The sequence below is a fragment of the Eleutherodactylus coqui genome, chromosome 1 (genome assembly GCF_035609145.1).
Source record: "Eleutherodactylus coqui strain aEleCoq1 chromosome 1, aEleCoq1.hap1, whole genome shotgun sequence".
Classification (NCBI taxonomy): Eukaryota; Metazoa; Chordata; class Amphibia; order Anura; family Eleutherodactylidae; genus Eleutherodactylus; species Eleutherodactylus coqui.
In genome coordinates this window covers 149,794,476-149,820,829 of record NC_089837.1, presented here as the reverse complement: position 1 = coordinate 149,820,829, position 26,354 = coordinate 149,794,476, and the positions used below count along the sequence as shown (strand labels likewise).

The following is a 26,354-nucleotide window of genomic DNA, read 5'->3' as shown; positions in this document are numbered from 1 at the left end:
AAATCCGCAGCGTTTTTCCGGCATGCGGATCCGCGCCCCATAGGGATGCATTGGACACCCGCAGGTAGTTAAATACCTGCGAATGTCATTTTTCCCTTCAGGCGCGGATCCGCGAGCGGGAAAAAAAAAGCGACATGCTCCATTTTCGTGCGGGTCTCCCGGGGGGATGGCTCCCGCAGGCTTCTATTGAAGCCTATGGAAGCCGTCCTGATCCGCGGAATACCCGTACCAGAATTAAAACTCACCTGTCCGGACGCTGCGGATCTTCCCTCCATTGCGGCCGGATCTTCTTTCTTTGGCCCAGCGGATGTGTCCGGTGCATGCACGCGGCACACTGCCGGTGGGCTGAGCACATCCGCCGGGCCGAAGAAAAAAGATCTGGCCGTGACGGAGGGAAGATCTGCAGCGTCCAGACAGGTAAGTTTATTCTTATTTTTAGCCTCATGTCCACGGAGCGGGAGGGACCCGCTGCGGGATTCTCCATGAAGAATCCGCGGCGGGCCTGATTTTCCCCGTGGACATGAGGCCTAAAGGTAACATTTATGGTCAGAAGGTGCCAGGGGTTCTGCGGAGTGAAGACATGGAAGGGGCTCTGTAAGGAGAGTAGGGCATGGACGGTGGACTTGCTTGACTGTTCTCCCTCTGCTGCATCTCTACATGCAGGGATGTCAGCCTGGGAAAGCCCTTCATAGGGTGATACTCAAGCAATGGGACAGAAGTGTAACATTTACAGTGTTACTCTAGAGTTATACGTTGTGAGAATTTCCTGACGTATACATTCAATGGATGTTACTGTTAGACTTATAATGGCATATGTCGCCTATGGATTCCCACATCAGAAAAAAGTATACTGCCCAGTATACATCATTTTACTGGATGCCCCGAGATATAACAGCATAGTTAACTATACTACACAATCCAGCAAAGTATAGTGATTAGAGATGAGCGAGCGTACTCGGTTCGGGTGTTTTTGCACTTGAGCACCGCTTTTTCCGAGTAACTGACTACTCGGACGAAAAGATTCGGGGGGCGCCGGGGGTGAGCGGGGGGTTGCAGAGGGGAGTGGGGGGGGGGGGGGGGGGGAGAGAGAGAGCTCCCCCCTGTTCCCCACTGCTACCCCCTGCTCCACCACGCCGCCCCCCGAATCTTTTCGTCCAAGTAGTCAGTTACACGGAAAAAGCGGTGCTCGAGTGCAAAAACACCCGAACCGAGTACGCTCGCTCATCTCTAATAGTGATGTATACTGGCACGGCAGAGGTCAAAGGACCTCTATTTTGTTAAAATGGAACTAACGTATATATAGTGTTAATCATAAACACTGCAAACGCAGTGCGAGTACATGTTAGGGAGCGCTCACACAGCATTATTTAAAGGGGTTTTCCCACAACTTACAATTGCTTCACAGCTTCTCTGTTCTTCCTGGTTGTTGCTGACAGGACATGTGACCGCTGCAGCCAATCACTAGTCACAGCAGTGACCTTCTATAGCCAGTGATTGGCTGCATCAGTCACATATCCTGCTCAGCAGCAACAATGCCATGAGAGAGCTTTAAAAATATTTTAACAAAATAAAAAGTAAAAAAAAAACATTTTTCCTTTTTTATTGCATAAAAAATAGAAATAGCAAAAAGTAAACATGGCTGTTATGGCTGCATCCGTAAACATCTGAAATAGTAAAATATAAGGTTATTTGTAAACATACAGTGGTAGAATTGCTTTGCCATTTTTGTCACCTTGTCTTCCAAAAGAAAATAGGATAGAATGTAATCAAAAAGTTGCAAAATCGTACCAATATGGGAAACAACACCCCTCTAGACCCATATGCACACTGATGAGGGGCAAACACCCCGAAACAGCTGTCTGTCTATGGATTCTGGCTTGGCTTCCTATTCCCAATCATTGTTTTACAGACTTCTTAAAAAGTCGTACATTGATTTGAAGGAATGCTGGCATCCAATAGGTGGCGCTGCAGAGGTATTGTTCCATCTTCATTATTTGAATAGAATCTACAGATGGCCCTGCGCTCAGACAGCTCCACTGCCAGGAAAGTAAAACTTATAAGTCTCAGAATGGGGCGATGCATATTTTTATTTTGTAAAAGTACAAAAACGATATAAATGTGCCCTTGTTCCGTCTATTCTGTCGCCAGTACGATTATGGCATCATTTTTAATGCTGCAAAATCAAAATACAAATAACAATGGCGCAATTGCATTTTTCCCGCCCATATAACCTGACAAAATTTTTCTTAAAACTTTTTAATGCATCACATGGTATATTAAATTGTGAGAAGCAACTTGCCCCCCACTACCCCCTCCCAAAAAACAGTCCATCAAAGAGCTGTGCCGATGAAAAAGTAAAATGGAGGGGGGCATGAAAGAAATTTAAAAGCTCAAAAATGAAAACAAGTGGAAGGAGTTAGGGCTTGTTCACACTTCCTTCTATCTCAATTTTGGATTTCCGTTTTTGAAGTAGAGAAATGTACCGTATATACTCGAGTATTAGCCGACCCGAGTATAAGCCGAGTCAATACGTTTTACCACAAAAAACTGGGAAAACTTATTGACTCGAGTATAAGCCGAGCTATATTTGAGTATATACTAGGTAAAAAAAACTGCAATACTCATCTCCCAGCCGGCGTCTGTCTCCCCGGCGGTGCAGCAAGCTGCTATGTAATTCTCCCCACTGTCATCTTCCTGCTCGTCTTTGAATTCCCCTGCCCTCAGCAAGTAAGCTCTGTGATTGGATTGAGCGCCAGCCAATCACAGCCGGCGCTCGGTAAACCAATCACAGCTATTCAGTGATGTCATTCACTGAATAGCTGTGAATGATCGAGCGCCGGCTGTGATTGGCTGGTGCTCGATCCAATCACGTTTACCTACACAGTGCTGACAGCGGGGAAATTCAAAGCCGAGCAGCGGGGAAAATTCTCAAGCAGCTTGCTGCACCGCCGGGGAGACCATTGCGTCGGGGACACAGACACCGGCTGAGAGGTGAGTATTGCGGGTTTTTTTAAACCTCACTTGAGTATAAGCCGAGGGGGGATTTTTCCATTTCACGGTATGCGAAACTGAAATAAACTGATGGTTTTTTTTCCCCATTGATTTTAATGTTTTTTAAAAAAAAAAAAATTAGGGGAGTTTCTCTCCTGCATCGGGTGTCCCAAAGTCCTGCCCCGTTTGGGGAGCAGGAAAGGGGAATCCCCCGTGGCAGAATAGGTCCGGATGGAACTGAACGAACCCCATTGACTAGAAGCCCCGCTTTTAGACGTAAGAAAAAGCGCTGTCCACAGCGCTTTTTCTTCCGGTACTTTTAGCCGGGCCTGCCGCAGAAGATCCGACCGGAGGTACTAATTCAGGTGTGACACCTGCCTGCTTTCTCATTGCCTCGTTTTTTTTTCCCTGGAACAACTAACGCAGCAGCTTAAAGGGTATTTACAGCCTAAATCCTTAGCTTTTGGATGCACATGTAACAAACTGCCCCTCAGAAACACTGACTACTAAAGCTGAGGCATTCACATATATTATGGGAGGAAGTGATTTTCTGAACACTACTAAGCAGAATTCACACTTTGAAGCACAAAAAACCCAACTTCCTCCCGTTTTCTGTCACAGGAAGTCTTTGTAATTGCCGCTTTAAAAAGGTGAGAAGTGGGGCCCGCCCACTCCACTTTACCCCTTTAAGAGACTCCGCGCTCCTCAGCTTTCCTCTCTCGCCAAGGTAGAAGCAAGCGCTGCCGCCCGGCGGAGCTCACTCCTGATTGGTGGAGACAGCGCTAGGTCTGAAGGGGCAGGTCACGTGGTGCACCATAGCCAGCTCCGGGGCGCCATTTTGGAGTAAAGTTTGGGTTTCGGAACGGTGTGAGCCCGAGAGGAGGAGGGAGGTGGAAGAGGAGAAGAAGGAGGAGGGGCGGGGGGCGCTGACAGAGAGAAAGACGACAAGAAGAAGTGGAGGGAACGGAAAATCCTGAGGGAAAGAGGAGAAAAGGCGTTTGCGGAGAATAACTTTTTTGTGTTGCCCCTCGCTGCCGCGTCGGACCGGCGGAGGAGACGGAACTAGTTTTTACCCCCCTTCCCCAACAACTTTCTGTCCCGTTTCAGGTTTCTCCTCCCCCTCCTCCGAGACGCGAGTGGAGCTCTCCTCAGATTACTTGTGCTGGACATACTGGAGTTGTTGGGAACCTCCCTTCTGGAGTGCTTGGAACAGTCTCAGGAGACGCATCCCGCATAGCACAGGACTCTTCCACTGCCTCGCTGCGGGGGGGTTAGAGAAGACTCTGCGTCCTCCTGTCCGGGGAGGTGGGATACTTTGGAAGGCCGGCAGTGTTCCGTGGAGTCTGGGGCTGGAGAGGGCATCCTCCTGGCAGCCTGTTGTATGTCAGGGGGTGGCGCCATGCCTGTCAGGAAGCAAGGTGTGTATGAGTGCGGGGGGCTACAGGGGGCGCTCGGCGATACAACAGCGGTGGGGGCGCAGAGGCTGGAGTGCGGCACACCGCTGCTGCCGCCGGCCACGTAGCGCCTGGACCCTGACGGCAGCACCTGGTGTCCCGCAGCCGCGGCGGCGCCCCTCTCCTGCTCGCACGTTCTGATTGGCTGAAAGTTTAAACGCGTTTTCTTTCTTGTAGCTGTTGTTTGGGAAGTGACTGCAGGAGTTGTTGGAGCTGCCGGCTGAGGGGCAGTGTGGTGGCTGGCAGGGTAGAGCTGGCTGAACCCTCTGGCTGCTCCTCCTGGCAGCATCTTGGGCACAGTTCACATTGCCACTTTCCTTAGAGAAGGGGAAAAACGGACACAGTAAAATCCCTACTGATTGCAGTGGGACTTATTGCTTCCGTTCGGCACCGTGCCGGATTGATGGGGGAAAAAAGTAGACCTGCAGGACTTTTCTTCCCAGCAAAAAAAAAAAAACAAGCAGAAGGTTTTATTTTTTTGCATCAGTTAGACCTCACACATGGGGCCTTTCCTCCATAAATAATGGATAAAAGACGGCTGATGTGAAGCCGGCCTAATCCTGTGCGTTATGTTGTATTCTGTCTTATTGCGCCGGCCTCGTTTGGTTATCGGCAGGACGTATATCTCATGGGAAGAACTATATTGTATAGGCAGCCTATAATTTGAGTACTCTGCCTCCTTCCTGTCGGAGATGTAATCCTCGTAAATGTCCTGTGTTGCTCTGTAGATCGCTATGATTAAGGGCTGCTCACACAAGCAGATTCTCAGGCCGTATTTGCACATATAATACGGACAACGTGGAAAGCGTCATTTTGCATTGATGTGTTGTGTTTGCGTTTTTTTTTTTTCCCCCGCTTATGAAAAAAAAAATAAAAAAATTGCAGCCTGCCCTATTAGATCTGTATGACCCCTGTATGACCACCTTCACACCAGTGACGGAAGCTCTGGCTGCTGCACCTCTTCTTTCAGTAAAATGCCGGGCAGCTGAGTGATAACCCAAATGGACAACATTACAGTCAGTGGGGTCTGTTTGCGCCGTCGGTTCCGTCCTGAGACGGAACAACACGGCGCAGGGGATTCCCCTTTCCTGCTCCCCGAATGGAGAGAACATTGAATCTCCACCGCAGATGTGAAAGCAGCCGTAAGTCAATGGGAGTGGGATAAAGCCCACCGAGAATATGCATGCAGAGGCCATATGAAGGAGCCCTAAGTGTGAAGAGAAGCTGATCTTCTAGTGTTCCTACAAATAGAAGGCTTTACAAAGAGAGCAGTGGAGCTCTTGGTACCAACACGCAGGGCAGACTAGTCACCTGGAAGGGGCTGCTGCCATGAATCCTATGTGTTACGCAGTGTAAATGTATGGAGTCTTGTACCCAGAGGTTGCAGTGGGTCAAACGTACTGCAGACACATACTTTTGACAGTTTGACTTTCCATGGATTCTGGCTTGGGTTATAATTCCCAGTCATTGTTACAAGGCTTGTATAAAGAGTCTAACATTGACTTGCAGGAATGCTGCTATCCAATAGGCGGCACTGGAGGTATTATTCCATCTCCCATAGGGCGTCTGCAGACGGCCGGGTTGGATCCCGCTGTGAGAATTCTGTGAGCCCCGCGCAGAAATAGAGCATGCCGCAATATGTTTTCCGCACAAGAGTTCATGCGGACAAATCGCGGCCGTCTGCGTAGGATTGCGTTTTCTAATGCAATCCTATGGCAGCTTCCACGAGCAGAAATTCTGCGGGAAATCCCACCGCAGAATGTCCGCCCGTGTGCAGGGGGCCTTATTTGCATACTACCCAGAGGAGCATGAATGGCCTATGAGTCTCCTCACTCACTGTCTAGGGGCTCTCCTTAAGGAGAACAGATAGCATTCCTGCACCTGTTGTGGGATGGAAAGTGTCATCCCTACACTGCTCTGCAGGAGAGTAAGGAGGCTTGTGTTGTCTCTCTTACACTTTCCAATTAATGTAAGACATATCTGTTTCTAATGCGTGGATCGCAAACCTTTATCAAATACCTTAAAGGAGGGGCAAAAGTGCTCAACTTCCAACATTTAAGAAAAGACAGTGTACTTTATTAATGTAGTAATGGATACAAACGTAAAGAAATGTTGTTGTGTTACAGTCCAGGTGTGCATAAAATGTACTAGTTATGTACATGCATTCTTCATATGAACCTATGAGAATCCTAATAGGTCATAAATAGTTGGCTGGGGTCCACCAATTGGGACCCTAGCTGATCAGGCACTTGCTGCCATTGTTGCTACACAGTGGGGTATAGAAGGGAAGCTGCTACTCTGACCTCTGTGTAGTGGCTGGCGCTTGTAATCAGAGCTGTTATTGGTGCACATGGTCTGAAACCACACTCATCTGATTGGGCCCTAAGGCTTGGTGCAAAATAAGTAGCACACAGAAATGGGACATCCAATGAGTTTTTGTTTTTTTTTCATTTGAACCATTGGTCCCTGTTAAAAAAAAAAAAAAAAAAATGTACATAGCCTCCTATAATATAGATTAACATGGACAGCGCCCAGCTTCAAATATGGTAGTGTCGAAGGCTTTAAAGGCGTTGTCCCTCTGCCAGCTGTTTCGTGGCAGGAAGCAGACAGCTCTATACATTATGCAGTGGCCTGGGTTGGTACTGCAGACTTGAGTCCTACTGAAGGGAATGTATCAGGGTAATCCCCTTAGGGTATGTTCACATGGGGTGAAATGCTGCAGAATGTCCACAGTGGAAAATGATTCTGCAGCATTTCCACATCCAAAATAGTCAGAATCCGCAGCACTGGTGCAGGTTTTGGCTTAAAAATTGGCTGTGTGTGTACAGCTGACCAGCAACTATGGCAGTTTCTTCACCTCTCAAAGCTTGCGCAGGTCAGGTAATGCGGAAGCTGTATCACCTGACCAGTAGCTCAGTGTTCGCCAGTTGGTGATGTATAGCAAATTGAGGGTATGCTGTAGAGCTTGGTGATTAAGCCAAAATATCTAACTTTTTTTTGTTAAATAGTCTAAAAATACTAAGACCTCATTCTGCCACAAGGAAATGGTAATTCCTTAATGCCCACAGACGGATTCTCGCTGCGGAATTTGCGGCCAGATGCCTGCTGTGGATTCCTCAGCAATGTCAGTCCATAGACTTGCTACATTAATAGATTCTCCCCTGCCGTTTCGAGATTTCGCAGTCTGAATTGGACCCGGCCGTGGGCACGAGGCCTAAGGCTGGGTTCTCGAACGTCAGAATCCTGGCAGAAATGTCGCGGTTTGGCCGCAGCGAAAAACCGTGAGCTTTCCGCCAGTAAAAGCGCTGCTGTAAAACCCATGGCACTTAGCCGTGGGTTTTGAAGCGGTCTGGCCGCTCGCTCTTCCGCTGTTGCTGGCTTTTTCATAGAGGAGAGCGCGGGTGCTGCGGGATACAAAAAAAAAAAAACATGCTGCGGCCGGTGAATCCGCGCTGGCTCTGCTGCGACGGATTCGCTGTCCTGTGTGGACGAGATTTCTGAGAAATCTCCACGTGGCTGGCTAATCCCAGGATTAGCGGCCGCCCTGTGTGAACTCAGCCTAAAGGATTTATGTCATTTAAAAAAAAATAAATGCCCATTCCTCCCCAGGCAGTCTTCTTACCGCATCTTCTCTTGGCTCCTCCAGGCCAATTCCTCGCGCCCCCCCCCCCCCCCCCCCCCGAATCACCTCTAACCGGCCGGATCCTTTTCTTCCTGTTATATAGTGTCCTTTCGCCGCTTTATATACACTATATGAACGCTAGCGGCGAGACCCCGCCCCTGTGCGCTAAAGCAGGCTGCTGAGGATATTGTATATCAAAAAACCCTAAATAAATCCATTCCCATACTTTATTTTAGTGTAAATATACTAATATAAAAAAAACTAAGTCAGTGAAAAATATTGGAATAAAATAATTTTTGGCGCTAAAGGAAAAAAAATACAGCATTAAAGGGGTTGTCCCGCGCCGAAACGGGTTTTTTTTTTTTTTTAAACCCCCCCCCCCCCCCCGTTCGGCGCGAGACAACCCCGATGCAGGGGTTAAAAAAACCACCCGCACAGCGCTTACCTGAATCCCGGCGGTCCGGCGTCTTCATACTCACCTGCTGAAGATGGCCGCCGGGATCCTCTGTCTTCATGGACCGCAGGGCTTCTGTGCGGTCCATTGCCGATTCCAGCCTCCTGATTGGCTGGAATCGGCACGTGACGGGGCGGAGCTACACGGAGCCCCATTCAGAAAAGAAGACCCGGACTGCGCAAGCGCGGCTAATTTGGCCATCGGAGGGCGAAAATTAGTCGGCACCATGGAGACGAGGACGCCAGCAACGGAGCAGGTAAGTATAAAACTTTTTATAACTTCTGTATGGCTCATAATTAATGCACAATGTACATTACAAAGTGCATTATTATGGCCATGCAGAAGTGTATAGACCCACTTGCTGCCTTGGGACAACCCCTTTAAAACTATCACATGAGTAAAATTGCTAAAGTGTATGGTCCTTGAGGCCTCCTTCCCACGAGCGTGACGGGGTCCGCCGCGTAATATTACGCAGTGAAGCCCGTCACGGCGCCCCCCAGAGCCCCTATACTTACCTGCGGGAGATAGCGTGAAATCGCTTCCCCGCCCACCACCGCCGCGTCACCGCCCGTCACCGCCCACCACCGCCGCGTCACCGAGCGTGTCACGTGACGCGGCCGGCCGTGTCACGTGACGCGGCTGGCCGTGTCACGTGACGCGGCCGGCCGCGTCATTTGGCGTCAGATGACGCGCGGCGGTGGGCGGGAAAGCGTTTTTTCACGCTATCTCCCGCTGGTTACAGCGGGAGATAGCGTGAACGGACGGCTTCCATTGACTGCAATGGAAGCCGTCAGTGCGTACAGCCCGTCCTCACCCGCAGAAAATAGAGCATGCTGCGGGTGAGGACGGGAGAAATCGCGGTGCGTAATTCCGCGCTGGAATTACGCATCGTGAGCATTGTGCTATTAGGTTCAATAGAACCTAATAGCTGCGGACAACGCAGCGGATTTTCGCCGCGAATTACGCGGCGGAAATCCGTTCGTGGGAAGGAGGCCTGAGGGGATAGGGACAAGTCTATTTCGGACTTTACTGCTGCAGGGAGTACATTTATGTCCTGCAGCGTTAGGGTATGCATGAAGGAAGATCGCGTTGATCTCCCATCCTCTACCATGGGCGTCGGTTGTTTCTTAAAGCCAACACCTAGTGGCAACTGCTCCGATCAGCCGCACGGCTGATCGCAACCGTTAATCATTTACATGCCGCTGTCAATTCTGACAGCGGCATTTAATTACCCCCTTGAATGATGTTCAGGTATCCTGTATGGCCCCCCCAGCAATGAAATTGCAGTGAGCCGTGTGGGTGTCATGGCAGCCGAGGGCCTTCTGAAGGGCTTTGGGGCTGTCTTGGCAGAATGTCTATCAAGCCATCCCCATGGGGTGGCTTGATAGACTGCCTGTCCGATCGCAGTATGATGTAATGCTATGGCATTACATCATACTGCAGGAGAGATCAGAGCATCGCAAATTGTCCTCTCTGGGGACTAAAAGTAAAAATTAAGAACAATAAAGTTTTATTAATTATTAAAGAAGTAATAATGGTTTTAACCCCCCCACCACGGGTCATATTTCTAAAAAAAAATAATCTAAATCATACAACAAAAATACCTATTTGATATCGCCGCGTCCATAAAAGTCTGATCTATTAAAGTAACCTATTTACCCCGCACGATGAACATCGTTAGAAAAAAAACCCCAAAAAAACCTCCAGAAATGTACTTTTTTGGTCACTCTGTCTCCAAGAAAAAATGCAATAAAAAGCAATCAAAAAGTTGTATGTATACCAACGCAAACTACAGGACGTCCCGCCAGCAATATTTTCTTAAAAGCCTACAGGTTGTCTTGCAAAAACACAAGCTCTGTCAATGGAAAAATAAGGCTGGGGTCACACAGGACCGAAATCCTGCAGGGACTTCAATGGAAGCCATCCGATCCGTGGCACACCCAGAGCTGTCACTCCGGGTGCTCCGTGGATCCCGTGTGAAAGCGGGAGACTTAAAAATAAACAAATAAACTCTCCACTGCGCATGTGCGGGGGCGTGCCATCCAGCAGGCACGTCCACATGCACGGAGAGGAAGACGGATGACCCGCACGCGTCCAGGCTGGTAAGAAATGTCCTCATGCCGTGGGCAGGGTGGGATGCCGCGGCGTGGCTCCCGCACACGTAACCCGTCCTGCCCGTGCACATGAGGCTATACGCAGTTCCACTCACATAACAATTGGAATTGTGTAATCCGCAAGCACAAAAAAGAATGCCGCATGTTCCATTTTGCCGCATATATATGCGAGATCCAGACCATTGCCCTCTCTTGTTGCGTATGTTCACATGCCCAATTGCATTGCGTATGGGCGGCGGGTATAAGCATCATCGCTAAGCGACGGTGCGGGAAATGTAAACAAAAGTGTACCACACATGACAGCGTCCGTGAGTGAATGTTCACGCGCAGTACATTTTCGCTGCCATATGCAGGGTCACGGCTATAAAACCTGCAGCAGTTTACGCTTTCGCCATAAGAGCCCGGCCTTAATGTGACAATTGTGCCACTATGCAAGTAAAATGCACAGACCGGTAAGTGCTGCACCAAATACATTTACATGAGCCAAACTCAAAATCTAGAATAAAAATAGAAAACCTCAGAAATTTTTTTTTTCCCTTTCTATATAACTGTTGGGCCGCTTTCACACATTGGTTCACAAAACGCTGTGATTCATGATTTCGCCCTTCCACTCATTCTAAAAAAAACCCTGGATGCAAACGTTTTCACATGGAAACAGCTTTGCATCCCTGCAGGGGTTCTCTTCATCCCTGCCGCAGCAGAAGATCGTGATATTCTCCCAATGTTTTCGATGAGGCCGACGCTGCTGCCACCCTAATGAAAACAATGGATGATATCGCAAAGAGAAAGGAGATGCTGCAGGAGTGAAAACCTTGCAAATCATTGGTTTCATAGTCATGTGTTTTCACTCGCACTCGAATCGTGAGATTCTCTTGCCAGTGTGAAGGAGCCCTTAGGATCCCCACCACACTCCAAAAAATAAAACTAAAAAAATCCTTGCCTAGCAGGCGTGGTCTGGGTCCTCCCGCTGCTCTCCAGAGCTCTGCTGGGTGTTCTGCAGTCCTCATTTGCCCTCCAGAAGATCACTTCCTGGTTGCGTGATTCAAAAGTCCCGGCTCGAGGAAGTGATGACTCTGATTTGTTCATCCAGCGCTACTAAGTCCATCAATGCAGCGCTTGCTGAACCAATTGAAGTACTGTGATTGGGTCATCCAGCTCTGCATTGATTGGCTGAGCAGAGTTGGAAGAACCAATCACTTTGTGGAGGTGGGATTTATGAATTGGCCACAGTTCTTACATGAAGACCACTTCTGGCCAGACTTCTCCTAAGTAGATTGGTGTACCTGGGTTGCACTGGTTTCTGACAGTTCTAAGCTCATAGTGCTGCTGGATATCTTCTGAGTGATCGCAGGGGGTTGGCCAACTTCCTAATATCATTCCCTGCTTGTGTTCGTTCTTCTGGACGGACGATTTGCTGTCCTTACACTTTTGCATGGAAAACTGACTCTACGTAACCATACACAATTCATTTCCTCGCTCATATGCAGGTCTTCTGCTGCGGATATCAACAAGCTGAATTCGCCCCGTTCGTGTGGGCCCGGCCTAATGCTTCTAAGCAATCTTAGTTTTGGTGGGCCCGGCCTAATGCTTCTAAGCAATCTTAGTTTTGGTGGGCCCGGCCTAATGCTTCTAAGCAATCTTACTTTTGTGCAGTACTGTACATAATGAATGAAGAAAAAAAAATTCTGTGGAAATTGCCCTATAAGACTATATTAGGAAGTCTCTGCATGTCTTCTCTAGTATGTAATACTGTTGGCTGCATGGCTGCTGCAAGTGTGACACCTTCCATTACTGATGCTTCGAGATGGCGTGTGCCCAGGAAAATGCCTTGTAACATGGCATGTGTTCGCCTGGTTCTACTATTGCTGGTAGCCATATTGCTTATGAGGTTGCACTGTAATGTGTTACCGGTGCAAATTTTCACCCTTGGAGCCTACGGGCGCCTGCAGCAGAGTTCGACCCAGTGACCCCTGCATCTTTCTGTGTTGCGAATGTGCCTGCCGCCCATGCGCCCTAACTGCTGGCTTGGTAATGATGCGGATCCCGTGATTATTCCACAGTGCTCACTTCAATGGAAGGCGTCTGTTTGTAGCCTGCAGAGAATCACAGCATGCTGTGATTTCTTTTCAGCGAGTGGAAAATTGCAATCTCTTTCCGTTCGTAAGGATGAAATTGGGATTTGCTGCGGAGCCCGGAGTTGGACGCCCACCGCGAACTCCACAATGCAAATCCTATCCGCCCGTGTGCAGGAGGCCTTAGGCCAGGCTCACAGGGGCGTAAGTGCATTTTGGCTTCCACCCAATGCCACGTGAAATTGTGTGCACACAAAATCTGCACAAAATCCCACTGATTCTTGTGCATGTATGTGCAGTGAATACGCAGATTTTTTGCATATGTCGTGCACATTTACACAAGCCAATGGATTTTAATGGGCTCTTCCGGGGTCAAATGCGCACAAAAGGTTATATCGGGTATTGTTGTTTGTTTATTTATTTATTTATTTTCCATGTTGTTGCACATTGCATGCAAAAAATGTGCTCCTTTTAATGAACCCACACAAAGCTTGTGTAATACGCTTGTTTCAATATTCATATTCCTACCCTTGGTGCGATGATTTTTCTTTTCTCTTAAACTAAAGCTGACCTCCTGGTCATTCTCTCCGCAGCTCTATTTTCTAATCCTGAATAAGGACTAAAACAAGTAAAATTTTAGTAAATGTTTGTTTTCTCCTTTGCGCAGATACGCAGCGTGCGCTGGACCTCTTGGAGGAATACCGCACGAAACTCAACCAAACAGAAGATAAGCAACTCAGAAAGTCTATCGAGCGGGTCATCAACATCTTTCAGAGCAACCTCTTCCAAGCTTTAATAGGTAAGTCCTCTTCAGGGGCTGTACAATTATAAGGAAGGCTGTGCTTCCAATATATGCACATTAGATGTTTGCTCTACTAGTGCTATTAAATAACAGTTTCGTTTCTTAAGTACATGAAGAAAATGTTTCTGTGACTGTTTTTTGTGCAGAGCTGATGTAACATGAGATACGTTGTTGTTCCGATCTTCCATCCCGGTTGTTCTCTGTTATTGCATGTTTGTCACATTGAATTGTGACTAATCTTATCCAACCTTTAAGAAGAGGTATAAAGTGACAAAGTGATACTCTCCAACTCACCACAGACGCTCCAGCAGTCCTACTGGTCTGACTTTGGAAGCAGACAGCTTCATGTGCAATACTCTTGGCATCATGGCTTCCATCGCTGGGTGGTGATGCCAGTCATATGGCACATGACTGCAGAGACCACTGCTTCACGGTGGCTTGCTGTGCATTGTAACATACCCCGTTCACTTGCATTACCTGCAGAATATCCCATTCTGTCAGGGTTTAGGGGCCTGAATTCTAACAGCATCTGGAATGTTTGAATATAACTTTACGTTCAGGTATTGTGCAGATCTGCTAATCGCTGAGGGCTCCCAGTAAAGGTCAATTTTCTTTATTCCATTCCTCGGGCAGCTTGTTTTTGCACTTAGTATATCATACATTTTTATATATAATGTATTTATTAGGCCATCATATCCTGTTAGTTTAACCCCTTACATGCTGCAGTCAATAACTGCAGCTTGTAAGCAATGACAAGAGGGGCTTTTTGTCACCCATCGGCACTCCGCAGCGTGATCGCCAGGTACCAGTGGGTTTTCTTGGCGGCTGGAAGCTTGACATGCTGTGTTGTCTTCTGAGTAGCTCAGCCTATTAGACCTTGCCTGCTGCAGTCTCTAGTAGGCTGTTGTCATAGGCCTAGTAGAATGTACTACTGAAGTAATGCAGTGTATTATCTCAGTGATCAAAAATCGCATCTTAAAGTCCCCTTTAGCGGATAAAAAAAGAAATGGTGGTAAAAAGATCAATCGAGCCTCACTTAAATTTTATTTCCCCCCCCCCCCCCCCCCACAGCACCCCCCCCCTAAAAAAGGTTTTAAATGAATAAAAAATGGAAGCCCCATGTTGTGTGTTATTGTGTTTGTAACAGTCCAGACAATGAAAATATTTTATTTATCTCGCATGCCAGAATTGCTATTTTTCTTTTTGTTCGGTTCCCAAAAAAAAGTAATAAAAAGCAGTCCTTAGTCGTATCTCAAAATGGTAACAATAGAAATTTCAACTTTTCCCGCAAAACAATAGACCTCACGTAGCTCTGATTGCGGAAAAATAATGTTATGGTTCTTAGAATGTGGCAATGCAGATTCAACATTTGTTTAAGAACGTCTTTTTATTGTGCTCAGGTGGTTAATCTTAGTATATTAACTTGGTATTGCAGTAATGGGGATCCAGATCATTAAATTATGTTTTTACAGAATAGTGAACGCTGTAAAAACAGAACTCAAAAACCACGGTGTCATTTCTGGACATTTGTTGTATGCCCCCCTCCCTCCCCCTAAAATAATGTAATAGAAGTTATACAACACATTATATGTACCCCAGAGTGCTGCCATTAAATATACTATTTGTCCCAAGGAAAACAAGCCTTTATGTGGCTGTGTTGAGTTATGGCTCTTGCAATGCCATGATGAAAATTACTTGGTCCTTAACCCCATAGTGTTACATCCTGCCATTGCAGGACATGTATGGAGGGAGACAGCACTGCTATGTCCCTCCATACATCGCGGGTGTCAGCTGTTTCTTACCACACTGACACCCGCGGGCAACAGCCCCGACACGCTGCGTGGCTGATCAAGGCTGTTAACCCTTTAAATGCCTCTGTCATATCCGTGGTGAGATTGGGGAGCCGTGTGGGTGTCATGGCAGCCGGGGGCCGCCTTGGCAGTATGCCTATGAAGCCATCCCTGTGGTGTGGCTTGAAGAAAGTGTAAAAATTAAAACAAAGTTTAACTAGTGGGGGGGGGGGGGGGGGGGAGTTTAGGGGGAGGGGGGGGGAGTTTACCCCCACCCCTCCTTTGCCATATTTACAATAAAAGAATCTAAATACTAAAGCAAAAATACATATTTGGTATCGCCGCATCTGTAAAAGTCTGATCTATCAAAGTAATGCATTATTTACCCCACACGGTGAACATCGTCCAAAAAAAAAAAAAAAAGAGCACGCCAGAAATGTCCCTTTTTTTGGTCACCCTGTCTCCAAGAAAAAATGTAATAAAAAGGGATCAAAAAGTCGTCTATCAACAGAAACGACAGGATGTACTGCACAAAATGAGCCCTCGCATAACTACGTTGTGGGTAAAAATTAAGGTATGTGTGCAGAAGATGACACCAGAAAATAATTTAAAAAAATATAGATCTTTAACAAAAAAAGAAAAAATACAAGTAGTACAGCAAAAAAAGCTATCAGTTTGGTATCGTAGTAATCGTACTGACCCATAGAATAAAGTTATCATGTCATTTTTGTTGCAGTTTGTGCACCATAGAAACAAGACGCACTGAAAGATGGTGGAATGTGTTTGTTTTTCAGTACATTATATGGTACACTAAATAGTACCAATAAAAAATACAACTCGTCCCGCGGAAAACAAGCCCTCATACAGCTACGTCAATGGATAAAGGAGTTATGATCTTTTAAAAGGGGGGGGGGGGTGAAGGAAAATGGGGGTGGGGAAAAAAGGGCCGTTCCATTAAGGGCTGTGTCATTAATATATACTCCTCTTCTCCTGGCTCCTGCAGTGTCTGCTAAAGACACCTCTAGGATGCAGTCAAAGAGATCTCCCCTAGTTAATAGTTTGAGAGGGGGCGCATTATTGGAATGTGGAAAGCTGGTTGTTGTGGTCATGTATCACTCTAGTTCAACTAGTCCAACACAAACCAACAAAATGTTTATTTAAAACTTTTGTGTCCCCTTTGTGTAGAATGACCTCTTGCCAAGAGGGCGTTGCGTGTACTAGTGCTTGGCACTCCTCAGAGGTGGTTGAATCCCAGATATGCTGAATCTTCATCCTTAATCTTTTCTTGGTGTGGCATAGATTTTTACACTTTTCATTAGTCTCCACAAGGACTCAGTTGGTGACAATTCGGGACTCCTTGCAGGCCGGGGAAATGTGGAGATCCCATTTTGTGCTAACCAGGCTTCAGTTGACTTGGCTACATGACAAGGGGTTCCAGCTTGTTGTAAAATTCTGCGTTAGTCTAAGGCTTCAGAATAGTGTTCTGAATGTTCAGCCAAAATTTATTTGATACCTTTAAAAGTATTGATGATATTCATTATGAAGTGGAGGCTGCCAGCACCTTCAGCTGACATACATCCCCAAACCATTACAGAAGGTGCGTGTCTCACTGTCCGAGTTGGGCTGAAACGTTTCTTCAGAAGTTCAGATCACTCGTTTGCAGTCGTTACCAGCGCAGATCTTGAACCTCGACTGTTCACTCCATATTGAATTCCACTGATGAGGCACAACTGCCATGACACCAAGGGCTTTCTTGGCAGAATGTATCAAGCTGTCCCCATGGGGTGGCTTGATAGAATGCCTGCCTGATCGCAGTATGATGTAATAGAATGGCATTATATCATACTGCAGGAGTAATGAAAGCATGGCATATGGTGTTCCCCTGTGGGGACTAAAAGAGAAAGTAAAAGGAACAATAAAGCTTTATTGAGGGGGAGGGGGGGGGAGTAAGTTAAAAAAAAAAACCTTCTAATCTAAATAAAATTAAAATATATATTTGGTATTGCCGCATCCGTTAAAGTCGGCTCTATCAAAGTAATGCATTATTTACTGCATACAGTGAACGTTGTTTGAAAAAAACACGCCAGAAATGTTTTTTTTTTTTTTGTTTTTTTTTTTTTTTTCTTTGGTCACCCCATCTCCCAACAAAAAATACTATAAAAGGCGATCTGAAAGTTTTATGTATTCCAAAATGTTATCAACTGAAACTACAGGACGTCCCGCACAAAATGAGCCACCGCCCAACTAGATTGATGGAAAAATAAGGTATTGTGCGCAGAAGGCGGCAAAAAAAAAAGCTTAAAAAAAAATTAAATGCTGTTAAAACAAAAGTAGTACAGCAAAAAAAACTAAGTTTGGTATTGTAGTAATCGTACTGACCCATGGAATAAAGTTATGTCCTATTTGTTGCAGTTTGTGCGCCGTAGAAACAAGCCGCACCGAAAGATGGTGGAATGTGTTTGTTTTTCAGTACATTATGTGGTACACTAAATAGTACCAATAAAAAATACAACTCGTCCCGCAAAAAACAAGCCCTCATACAGCGACGTCAATGGATAAAGGAGTTATGATCTTTTAAAAGGGGGGGGGGGGGGGGGGTGAAGGAAAATGGGGGTGGGGAAAAAAGGGCCGTTCCATTAAGGGCTGTGTTATTAATATATACTCCCCTTCTCCTGGCTTCTGCAGTGTCCATTGTTGTAGAACGCGCGACACAAGCCAGTGGGAGCGCGTGACACTGTAAAAAGTCAGCTTTTAGGCACGGCCAAATATAAAATATACCTCCCCTGGCTCCCTGTCACCTCCCCTAACTGTGTGGTGCTGTAGGCATATTAGCCTATTACTCCCCACTTCTACACGAGCCAACCTAAACAACCAATCACCGTGAACCAGGCAAACCAAATAACCAATCACCGGGAAACAGCCAATTCAAATAACCAATCACCGGGAATGAGTAAATCCAAACAACCAATCAGCTTGCGAATGGTGTGCCTTTTGAGGAGTAATCTAGATATATGCGTGCTGTAGGGAGGTTCCAGGTTCCCTTTGAACAACTTTCCACTTTAGCTTCCTGTTTAAAATGTATGCAGCTTTATTAACCAATCTGCAAACAGTAGTTGGGCTATCATGATAGTTCTCAGGGTAGATGGGGAGCCTGTCCCAGGGTAGTGACCGCAAACACTATAATATATCAATGCTCAGGAAAGTGACTTGCTGCGTTTAGATAAGTAATGTAAAGGCTATTTTGAATACATGAAATCCTCAGGGCAAACCTCTGCCTACTTCTGTTAGACACTGGTGGAGTTTCTCAAAAGCCTCCACAGGGTTTTCTTTGATTCTTTGCACATGTAATTAAAATATTTATCAGTAAACATTCCAATGAAGTTTGTTCAGGAAGCAAGAGTAGCCCACACCAGTGTCCTCCTAAAGATGTCTATAAGAGCATCTTTGGTGCCCGTAGCAACCAATCACAGCGCAGCTTTCATTTTACCTTCAGCAGTATAAGATATGAAAGCTGTGCTATGATTGGTTGGGATGGGCAACAGCACCAAATTTTCTTTTAGATATGCTTGCATAGGAGTGTGGTGCCGGCTACTTTTCCATGGCCCACCCTGTAGATGCTATGGTGATGATGAGTGAGTGTGAGGCACAGCATGTAATACAGAATGCATATACATGAGGGCAGAGTTGTTTTGATAACAAACTGTACCACATCAGGCCAAGGGCTCACATGACTGCATTTTGCACAAAATATACAACATTTTTACTCTGGAGTTTGTGGGCATCCTTATTTGCTGCATATTTCTTTTTTTTAAATTTTTTTTATTGCATGTGCATTATCTGTATGTACTGCGTATTTTACACTCTCAAAAAAAAAAACCGCGCAAGCAGGCCCAGAGGATATCCGAACCCTCAAGTCTTCAAGCAGCAAATACACGTCACATGCATCTTCACTCCATATTCTTTACACTGTTGGGCTAACACGTGGACAGAGCAATGCTGTGCCGGCCATGTTGAAAACAATGGTAGATGTGAGATGTGATGGGACATGCTGCATCGCATTGCAATGGGGGGGGGGGGTCATTCATCTATGACCCCATTCAAAAGAATATGGTCCATATTCGTGTGAGTTTTGTACGTCTCGCAACGCACAAATCCTGAATGATTTTCTCGGCCGTGTAAAAATTGCCTTAGGGCTTTTCAACACGGACAAGAATCATGCACACTGCAAGACACAACGCTAACGGATCTATACTCCATTGTGTTGTATTCATATGAACCACACATATGCAGTAAAGATGGTGTGTGCTCGTATGAAGGAGGCTGACGTACAGACCTGCTGTCAGACTGTTCATGTTGGTGGAGCAGGGAAGCTTCTTCATCTCATCAGGCTCCTGGAAACCTTGTAATGGAACCTTACTACATGAGGGCTGCTTCACATTAGGTTCTTAGACAAAACAAAGTTGTGAAGCCTATATGTGAAATTTTTTATTTTTTTTAAAAGAACAATGTATTATCCTGGCATTGTCCCATCCCTTTCTTTCTACAGTTACTATTGTTTATACCTCCTTGTGGCTTAAATGGGCAGGATGTAAACTTACTCAGAACCGTTGGATCGTGGTTGTTGGTGCTATGGCTGTGTGACCAAAGCAATGGAGATGTGTGGCACTGGAAGTTAAAATACCAGTGGTCATCACTGTAAAGTTATGAAGTAGAATGGGGATTGTATCTAAGAGGAAAAAAAGTAGTAAAAAGCAATCAAAGTTGTATGTACTCCAAAATGGTACCACTAGAAACTACAGGACATCCCACAAAAAAAAAGCCCTCGCACAACTATGTAAACAGTAAACTAAAGCTATGGCAGCAGAAAACTTTTTGACTTCTATTGTATGCCTTTTTATGTTAAAAAACCAAACATTAAAATATTATGGGCCGTGATCATAAAGTAGTTAGTTTTCGACACATCAGGTTCTAGTGTTGAACTTATTTTTCCCAATTAGGAGTTTAGGACAGATTTTACTGTAATTCAGTGTTTGTAGAGGGGGAAACAAGTAAACCTCTAATAGGAACAAGACTCCAAGTTGTACATTGAGTTACGGTCTGTGAAGGTAGTGGTCCATCTGTGCTGTTATAAGGAGGTCAGGTAGAAGGGCTCAAATACAAAACTTTTAGACATTGAAGTGGAATTTTAAGACTCCAAATGCCTCCAAACCCCAAAGTTAATTTTATAGAAGCTAATTAACAAGAGTATCCTGAGAATTTGAACCATTTTGACCATTGTGTTTTTATATTTGGATAGTTGATCAAGTCTAGATGCAATCGGATGCTCCATTACACAATTATGCTGGACTATTAGAAAAATGGTAGTTCGGGCCCCTCCACCTCCTGGCCCTAGACACTCTGGTTGCTGTTAAAATGTGAGAGGTGATGAGAAGATCCAAGACGCCGAGGTTCTCCAATCCCAATGGCAGAAGGCCAACTTCTTGACCCCATGATATTCTGGTTTGGAGTATTATGTTTAATGCATTATAGATTTATTCCCAAAAATGCCTTAGGGGGTCCCACAACAGCCATGTATGCAGTAATGTGCCAATGCAATTGTGACCTCTCCAACATACATCAGAGTTCTTTTGCTAGTCTACATGGGGTCTAGGGTATTGCTACAGCATGTGTCCTGAAATGCCACTGCTCTTGTTTTTGTTTTCTTTTTTGACGTTTGTTTCTTGACCGCTTCTTTATTAAAGCCTTACGTTGAAACATGGTAAATGGCAATGCTTTTTATTGGACATACACTGTAGTAATACCGGGGTAGAGTATAAATCTTAAAAAATAAAATCTTTTGGGGAAAAAATGTAGTACAGTAAAAAAAAAAGGATCTCAAAGACAGGGGCCTTCTTAGTAGTGAGGAGGTGGCTGCACAGGCATGAGTCTTCTAGAACTGCATACTTTGTGTAATGTGAAGTCACATATAACCTTTCTTGTAAAATGTGCATCATTCGTGGTTCAATGCCCTAAGTTGTTTTTTGATTAATGCCCTGATATGACTGAGTCGTTTGTAATTTTCAGATATTCAAGAGTTTTATGAAGTGACCTTACTGGACAATCCAAAATGTACAGACAACTCCAGAGCGGCACCTGAACCAGTAGTGCCTGTGAATACCTGGGAGTTCTCTAGTCTTCCCAGCTCGACTGTAACATCAGAAATCTTGCCAAGCAGTCAGAGTACAGAGGTATTTATGTATTTTGTTTGAAATTATTAACATGTAGTTAAACCATCAGAGGTTTTCTACTTTTAATGACTTTTTTGTTCTTTGACTAACTTGTGTGAATTTTTTAAAATGTGAAAAAAAAATTTTTTATTTTTTTTTTAGTTTCTACAGAAATAGGAATATTCTGACTATTTCGGCTGCTGACGACAAAATTCGGTACCTAGGATCCTTTGGCTCCTAAACTAAAAACCTTTAGGAGCCAAATTAAATACTTGGTTGCCAAATTTAAATCCATATAATGTTACACTGAAAAATATTTGCTCCATTGTATTACAAATCCCCATCCAGTGCTCGCCGTATAGTAACCACATCTAGCGCTCCGCCCTGGCATTCTAATCAACACATGTAAAATAACCTCGCTGTGCAGTTATTGGCTACTGGTCAGGAGCTGCTTGTCCCACTCATTCTGTAATCGCAGGAACGGAAAAACAACTCTGCCCTCCAATCCAGCATCGGATACGGCACAGGAGCAGCTTCTATCCTGTTAAAGGAGTTTTGGCATTAGAAGGGAAAAAAAATTCTATATTTGCCTATTCCTCTCAGGCAGTCTTCTTACCACATCTTCTTCTCTTGGTTACTCCAGTCACCCCCGCATCATCTGTAGCTGTCCGGATCCTCGCTTTCCTGTTATGTAGCAACCATTCGCTACAGTTCACCATCTGCAGGTCAGTGTACGCTACCCTCATCAGCCTGCTTTAGCGCGCAGGTGTGGGCTATTGCTGTGACTGCATGTGCAGGGCCTTGCCGCGAGTGTTCATATACTATACGAACACTAGCTGTAATACTCCGTACATGCGCAGTTGCAGCAATAGCCCGCGCTAAAGCATGCTGCAAAGGATTGCAGATGGCTCACTCCATACCAACCCCTCCCCCCTCCTTCCATTGAAACTTACAGATGCTGCTTGCACTGCACCAAGCCCTCTCCCGTACAGGAATCGCAGCGGCTATGGGTCTCATTGCAATGATGCGCACAGGAGCCGCTAGCCATGCAGCTCATGTCAGATACTTGAAAGGCAGGTGGACTGCGGGAAACTCCTTAGAAGGTAGCGCAGACATACACCTTCTCCAGTCTGCTCTATTGCTGGAACGTGGCACGGTGTTGCAAGTGGCTACAAGACAGAAAACGACTTTTCCCAACTGCAAAATATTCACTTCAGCAAGCATTTTGGTTGCCATCTGGAGCCCTGCTTATGTGAACAGCTCCCTTCCTTATACCGCTGGCGGGGAGGGGCAGCCACACACTTGGCAAATATCTTACAACTGTGTGGTCACTGTGTTATATCCGGAGGGCGCCCACCCTAACACAGAACATACAAACTCCTTGCAGTGATTGAAATCTGGACCAGAATGCTATGCACATACCAGTTTTCCCCCTGTATTTTGGAAAATAGCTGCAAGAATTCATCTTCTCCATTCAGCCCAAAGTGCAGAGGTTGGGGCAGACGCTGCTTACAGTGGGGGTTACAGTGCTTCCCAAAAGTCTTTTGATTATGTAGTGTTCTGATGAGAAAAGTGCAGTTCTACTTACCATAAATGGGAAGAAAACAAATTCTTTCAACCCTAAAAACTGCTTCTAGACCTGTTTTCATGGCTGCATCGTCCTGCTTAAACAGAGCCTAGTGGCTTGCGTTATCTCACTGATCCTCCTGTGGCTTTACACCGCACGGTGGTCTCTGCCCTCGCTGCTACAGCATGACCAGTGAAAACCCTAAGATGAATCTTCTTGAAAAAAATAAAAACAAATGTCAGTTCTGTTTCTAGAGGGGGGTTAGAATGGAGTTGTTAAGCACTTGGATGAATATTAATATTATTTTAGTGCCTCACACACTCTACACTCATGAACCAAAAAATACTGCACCAAGGAGGAGTCGTCAGCATCGAATGGAAAGTCATGTGCGACCGTAATACTTGCTGTGAATGGAGGCAAGTGGGGAATGTCCCGCCTCCATGACGGCAGCGCTTTCAGCCAGCGATATCGCTCTTGTATAATAGCCCAGGAGCCAGTATCGCTGGGATGAGCTGCCAGGCATCGTTTGCTGGGACTTCACCCTGTGTACATGGGGCTTTAATCACAGGATGGCGGCTTTGTCATTTCCTGCAGTGTTGAACAGGACTGGACAAACCAATACTGGTAGAGCAGCCCTGCGTTGTCTAGTGGGGAAGTGGAACGGCCAGTACTGGACACCATTTTTATTGCTGAGGGGTGGTACCTGTCACTACTAACCAGTTCTCGGCTCTTACTACTGAGGGCTATGGTGGCTGAACAAGTGATTTTAGGCCCAGCTTGCCCTACAGCAGATTGTCATTGCTGGTTTCCTGCTTTTAGACTCTACTAAGATTTGCTCCAAGTTTGAACCTAAAGGTATTTTTCTGTCATTTAGGCCGGCTGCACACGGCCGTGACGGGCTCCGCCGCGGAATATTCCGCGGCGAAGCCCGTCACGGCGCCCCCCAGAGACCCGATACTTACCAGCGGATTCGGCGTCTTGGGTCTCGCATGACGCACCGCAGCGTCATGTGACACGCCGGCCACGTCACAAGACGCGGCCGCCCCGTGTCATATGACGTGCCGGCCGCGTCACATGACGCGACGGCGGTGGGCAGAGTGGCGATTTCACGCTATCTTCCGCTGTGCTACAGCGGAAGATAGCGTGAGCGGACGGCTTCCATTGACTGCAATGGAAGCTGTCCGCGCGTACACCCGCTGCAAATAGAGCATGCCGCGGGTGAGGTCGGGTGATTTCACGGTGCGGAATTCCGCACAGTGAGCATTGAGCCATTAGGTTCAATTGAACCTAATAGCTGCGGGCAACGCGGCGGATTTTCGGCTCGTATTACGCGGCGGAAATCCGTCCGTGGGAAGGAGGCCTTCATGTCCTTCTGTTGCTAAGATATGCCATCACTTCCTGATGTGCTGGGGTCTGACCAGGATCACATTCGTAAGAAGGAATATGGTGGGGGGGATATCTTATTGTGGGTGCCCAGCCTGGTTCGGCAGTGTACTTGTGTGAACTGGGTATGTTGGGAATTGGAAGCAGGCACCTCTACCATATGCTACAATACATTTCATAAATGTCCGCATTGATTCTTGTAAAGACTGCCTGTTATGCCTTTCCTTAGTGAGAAGCAGAATACTAATTAGTGCAAGTTGTGCTCAGAGCTTTACTTTTGCAATAGGTGTTTTAATTGCAATTTCATTAACACGCCTACTGACTTGAAATTTACACTTGAATGCGAAAGGTGCTATTGAAGTATGTACAATGTTAATTGGTTTTGTTAACTTTAGCAGTGAATTTGCTTATTGCTACGTCTGTGAAAATGGAAAAGATGTAACATTGCAAATTTTGAGGTATGTTTAACTCCTAGAGCAAAATGTGCAGATAGGTTAGGTATACCACGATCAATTGTATGTATTCTGAAGGGGTTGTCCAGGTGGAAAACTTCAGCAGATCGGCAAAGTTCCGCCACTCCGCACCCCCACCCATCAGTTGATGAGCAGCTGTTATGGACACAGTTCTCAAGATGCTGTCCATAGCACAGTGGACCTATTTAGGTAGTGCTTCTCTCTGCCATTCACTTCTATAGGAGTGAGCTGCAATACCAAATCCAGTGCATTGCACTACAGGTGGTATATTGACAATGTCAAGCATCTGTAGTAGCGTCTCAACAAGTGATTGATGGACTGCCATGAACCTGCTCTTGGTGACCTACCCTGAAGATATTATCCTAAAAAAAACAAAACAAAGTAATGCAATAACTGGATTCGCTGCAATATGGTACATGATAACCTTCTCAACACGTGTGGTTTTTTAACTTTGTTATTTATTAACTTTAGAATTCGTGTGTTCTAAGTCTGGATTACATTCTGTATTGTAGCTCAGAGTAATGCCCCCTGTCCATGGCTGAGGCGGAATATTGCTAGCGATATTCCACCGCGGGGGGAGAGGGGGGAAAGCTGCCAGGTCTCAGCGGTGAGCCTATCTAACAGATAAGCTTGCCATGGAGAATCGCGGCAATCGCAGCATGCTTGATTTAAATCCTGCGAGCGGATAATCGCTGTGATTCTTCATGGGCGCCGGCACTGCGTTTTCCATAGGAACTCCCGTGGACAAGCAGCCTAAGGCTGGCTGCACACGAACTGATATTTGCTGTGGAGTCCGTGTCCACACGGAGGATCCGCAGCAAATACCGTTAAGAACATGCTATGGAAAATTGCTTTTTCCTTCACACCCGAATTAAATTGCGATTTCTGCAAGCGGAGGAAAAATCGCAGCATGTCCTGTTTTTGTGCGGGCTCCACACGTACTGCTTCCATTGAAGTCAATGGAAGCAGTCTGACCCGCAGCCCATCCGCAATTGACATTGCAGATGGGTCACAAGTACCCACATCATCGTCTAGAGACACTGTGGGGAAAACAAATATTTAAAACAAATCTGTTCTGCGAATCCCTGATGGAAAGCTGCCGCAGTCATCCACAATACGGTAAAGACCAGGTGTGCAGGGTCGGTGGCTGGGGACAGAGCGGATGACTCTGCGGGCTACAGCATGCAGAATCTGATCCATACATGTGCAGCCGGCCTATGGATGCTTTCACACCTCCGCTTGGGATTCCACTTCACTGCTCCGTTCAGGGAACAAAAAAGGGGAATGCCTGCGACCGAACAATTGCATCTCTGCTTGGCTATTGGCTGGCAGAAAACGTCCTGCATGCAGCGCCTTTCTCTTACGGTATTTTGAGTTACTTTTGTGATGGAACCTCCAGCTGAAGGTTCCGCAGCCACCCTAAGGC

General features: G+C 46.1%; 1 protein-coding gene across 4 annotated transcripts in view; it reads left to right on the top strand.

Annotated features, from left to right (window-relative positions):
* The first annotated feature begins 3,839 nt into the window (after positions 1-3,839).
* The window catches only part of DLG1 (discs large MAGUK scaffold protein 1), a 175,261-nt gene continuing 152,746 nt past the window's right edge, over positions 3,840-26,354 (top strand). For 3 of the 4 annotated variants that reach the window (XM_066601662.1, XM_066601655.1, XM_066601654.1), the window contains exons 1-3: positions 3,840-4,409; positions 13,375-13,506; positions 21,363-21,526. In XM_066601662.1, the coding sequence (XP_066457759.1) occupies positions 4,373-4,409; positions 13,375-13,506; positions 21,363-21,526 (333 nt within the window). In that variant the 5' untranslated portion in view covers positions 3,840-4,372. The remainder of the gene's footprint in view (positions 4,410-13,374; positions 13,507-21,362; positions 21,527-26,354) is intronic. The other variant, XM_066601657.1, reaches the window with a different exon arrangement.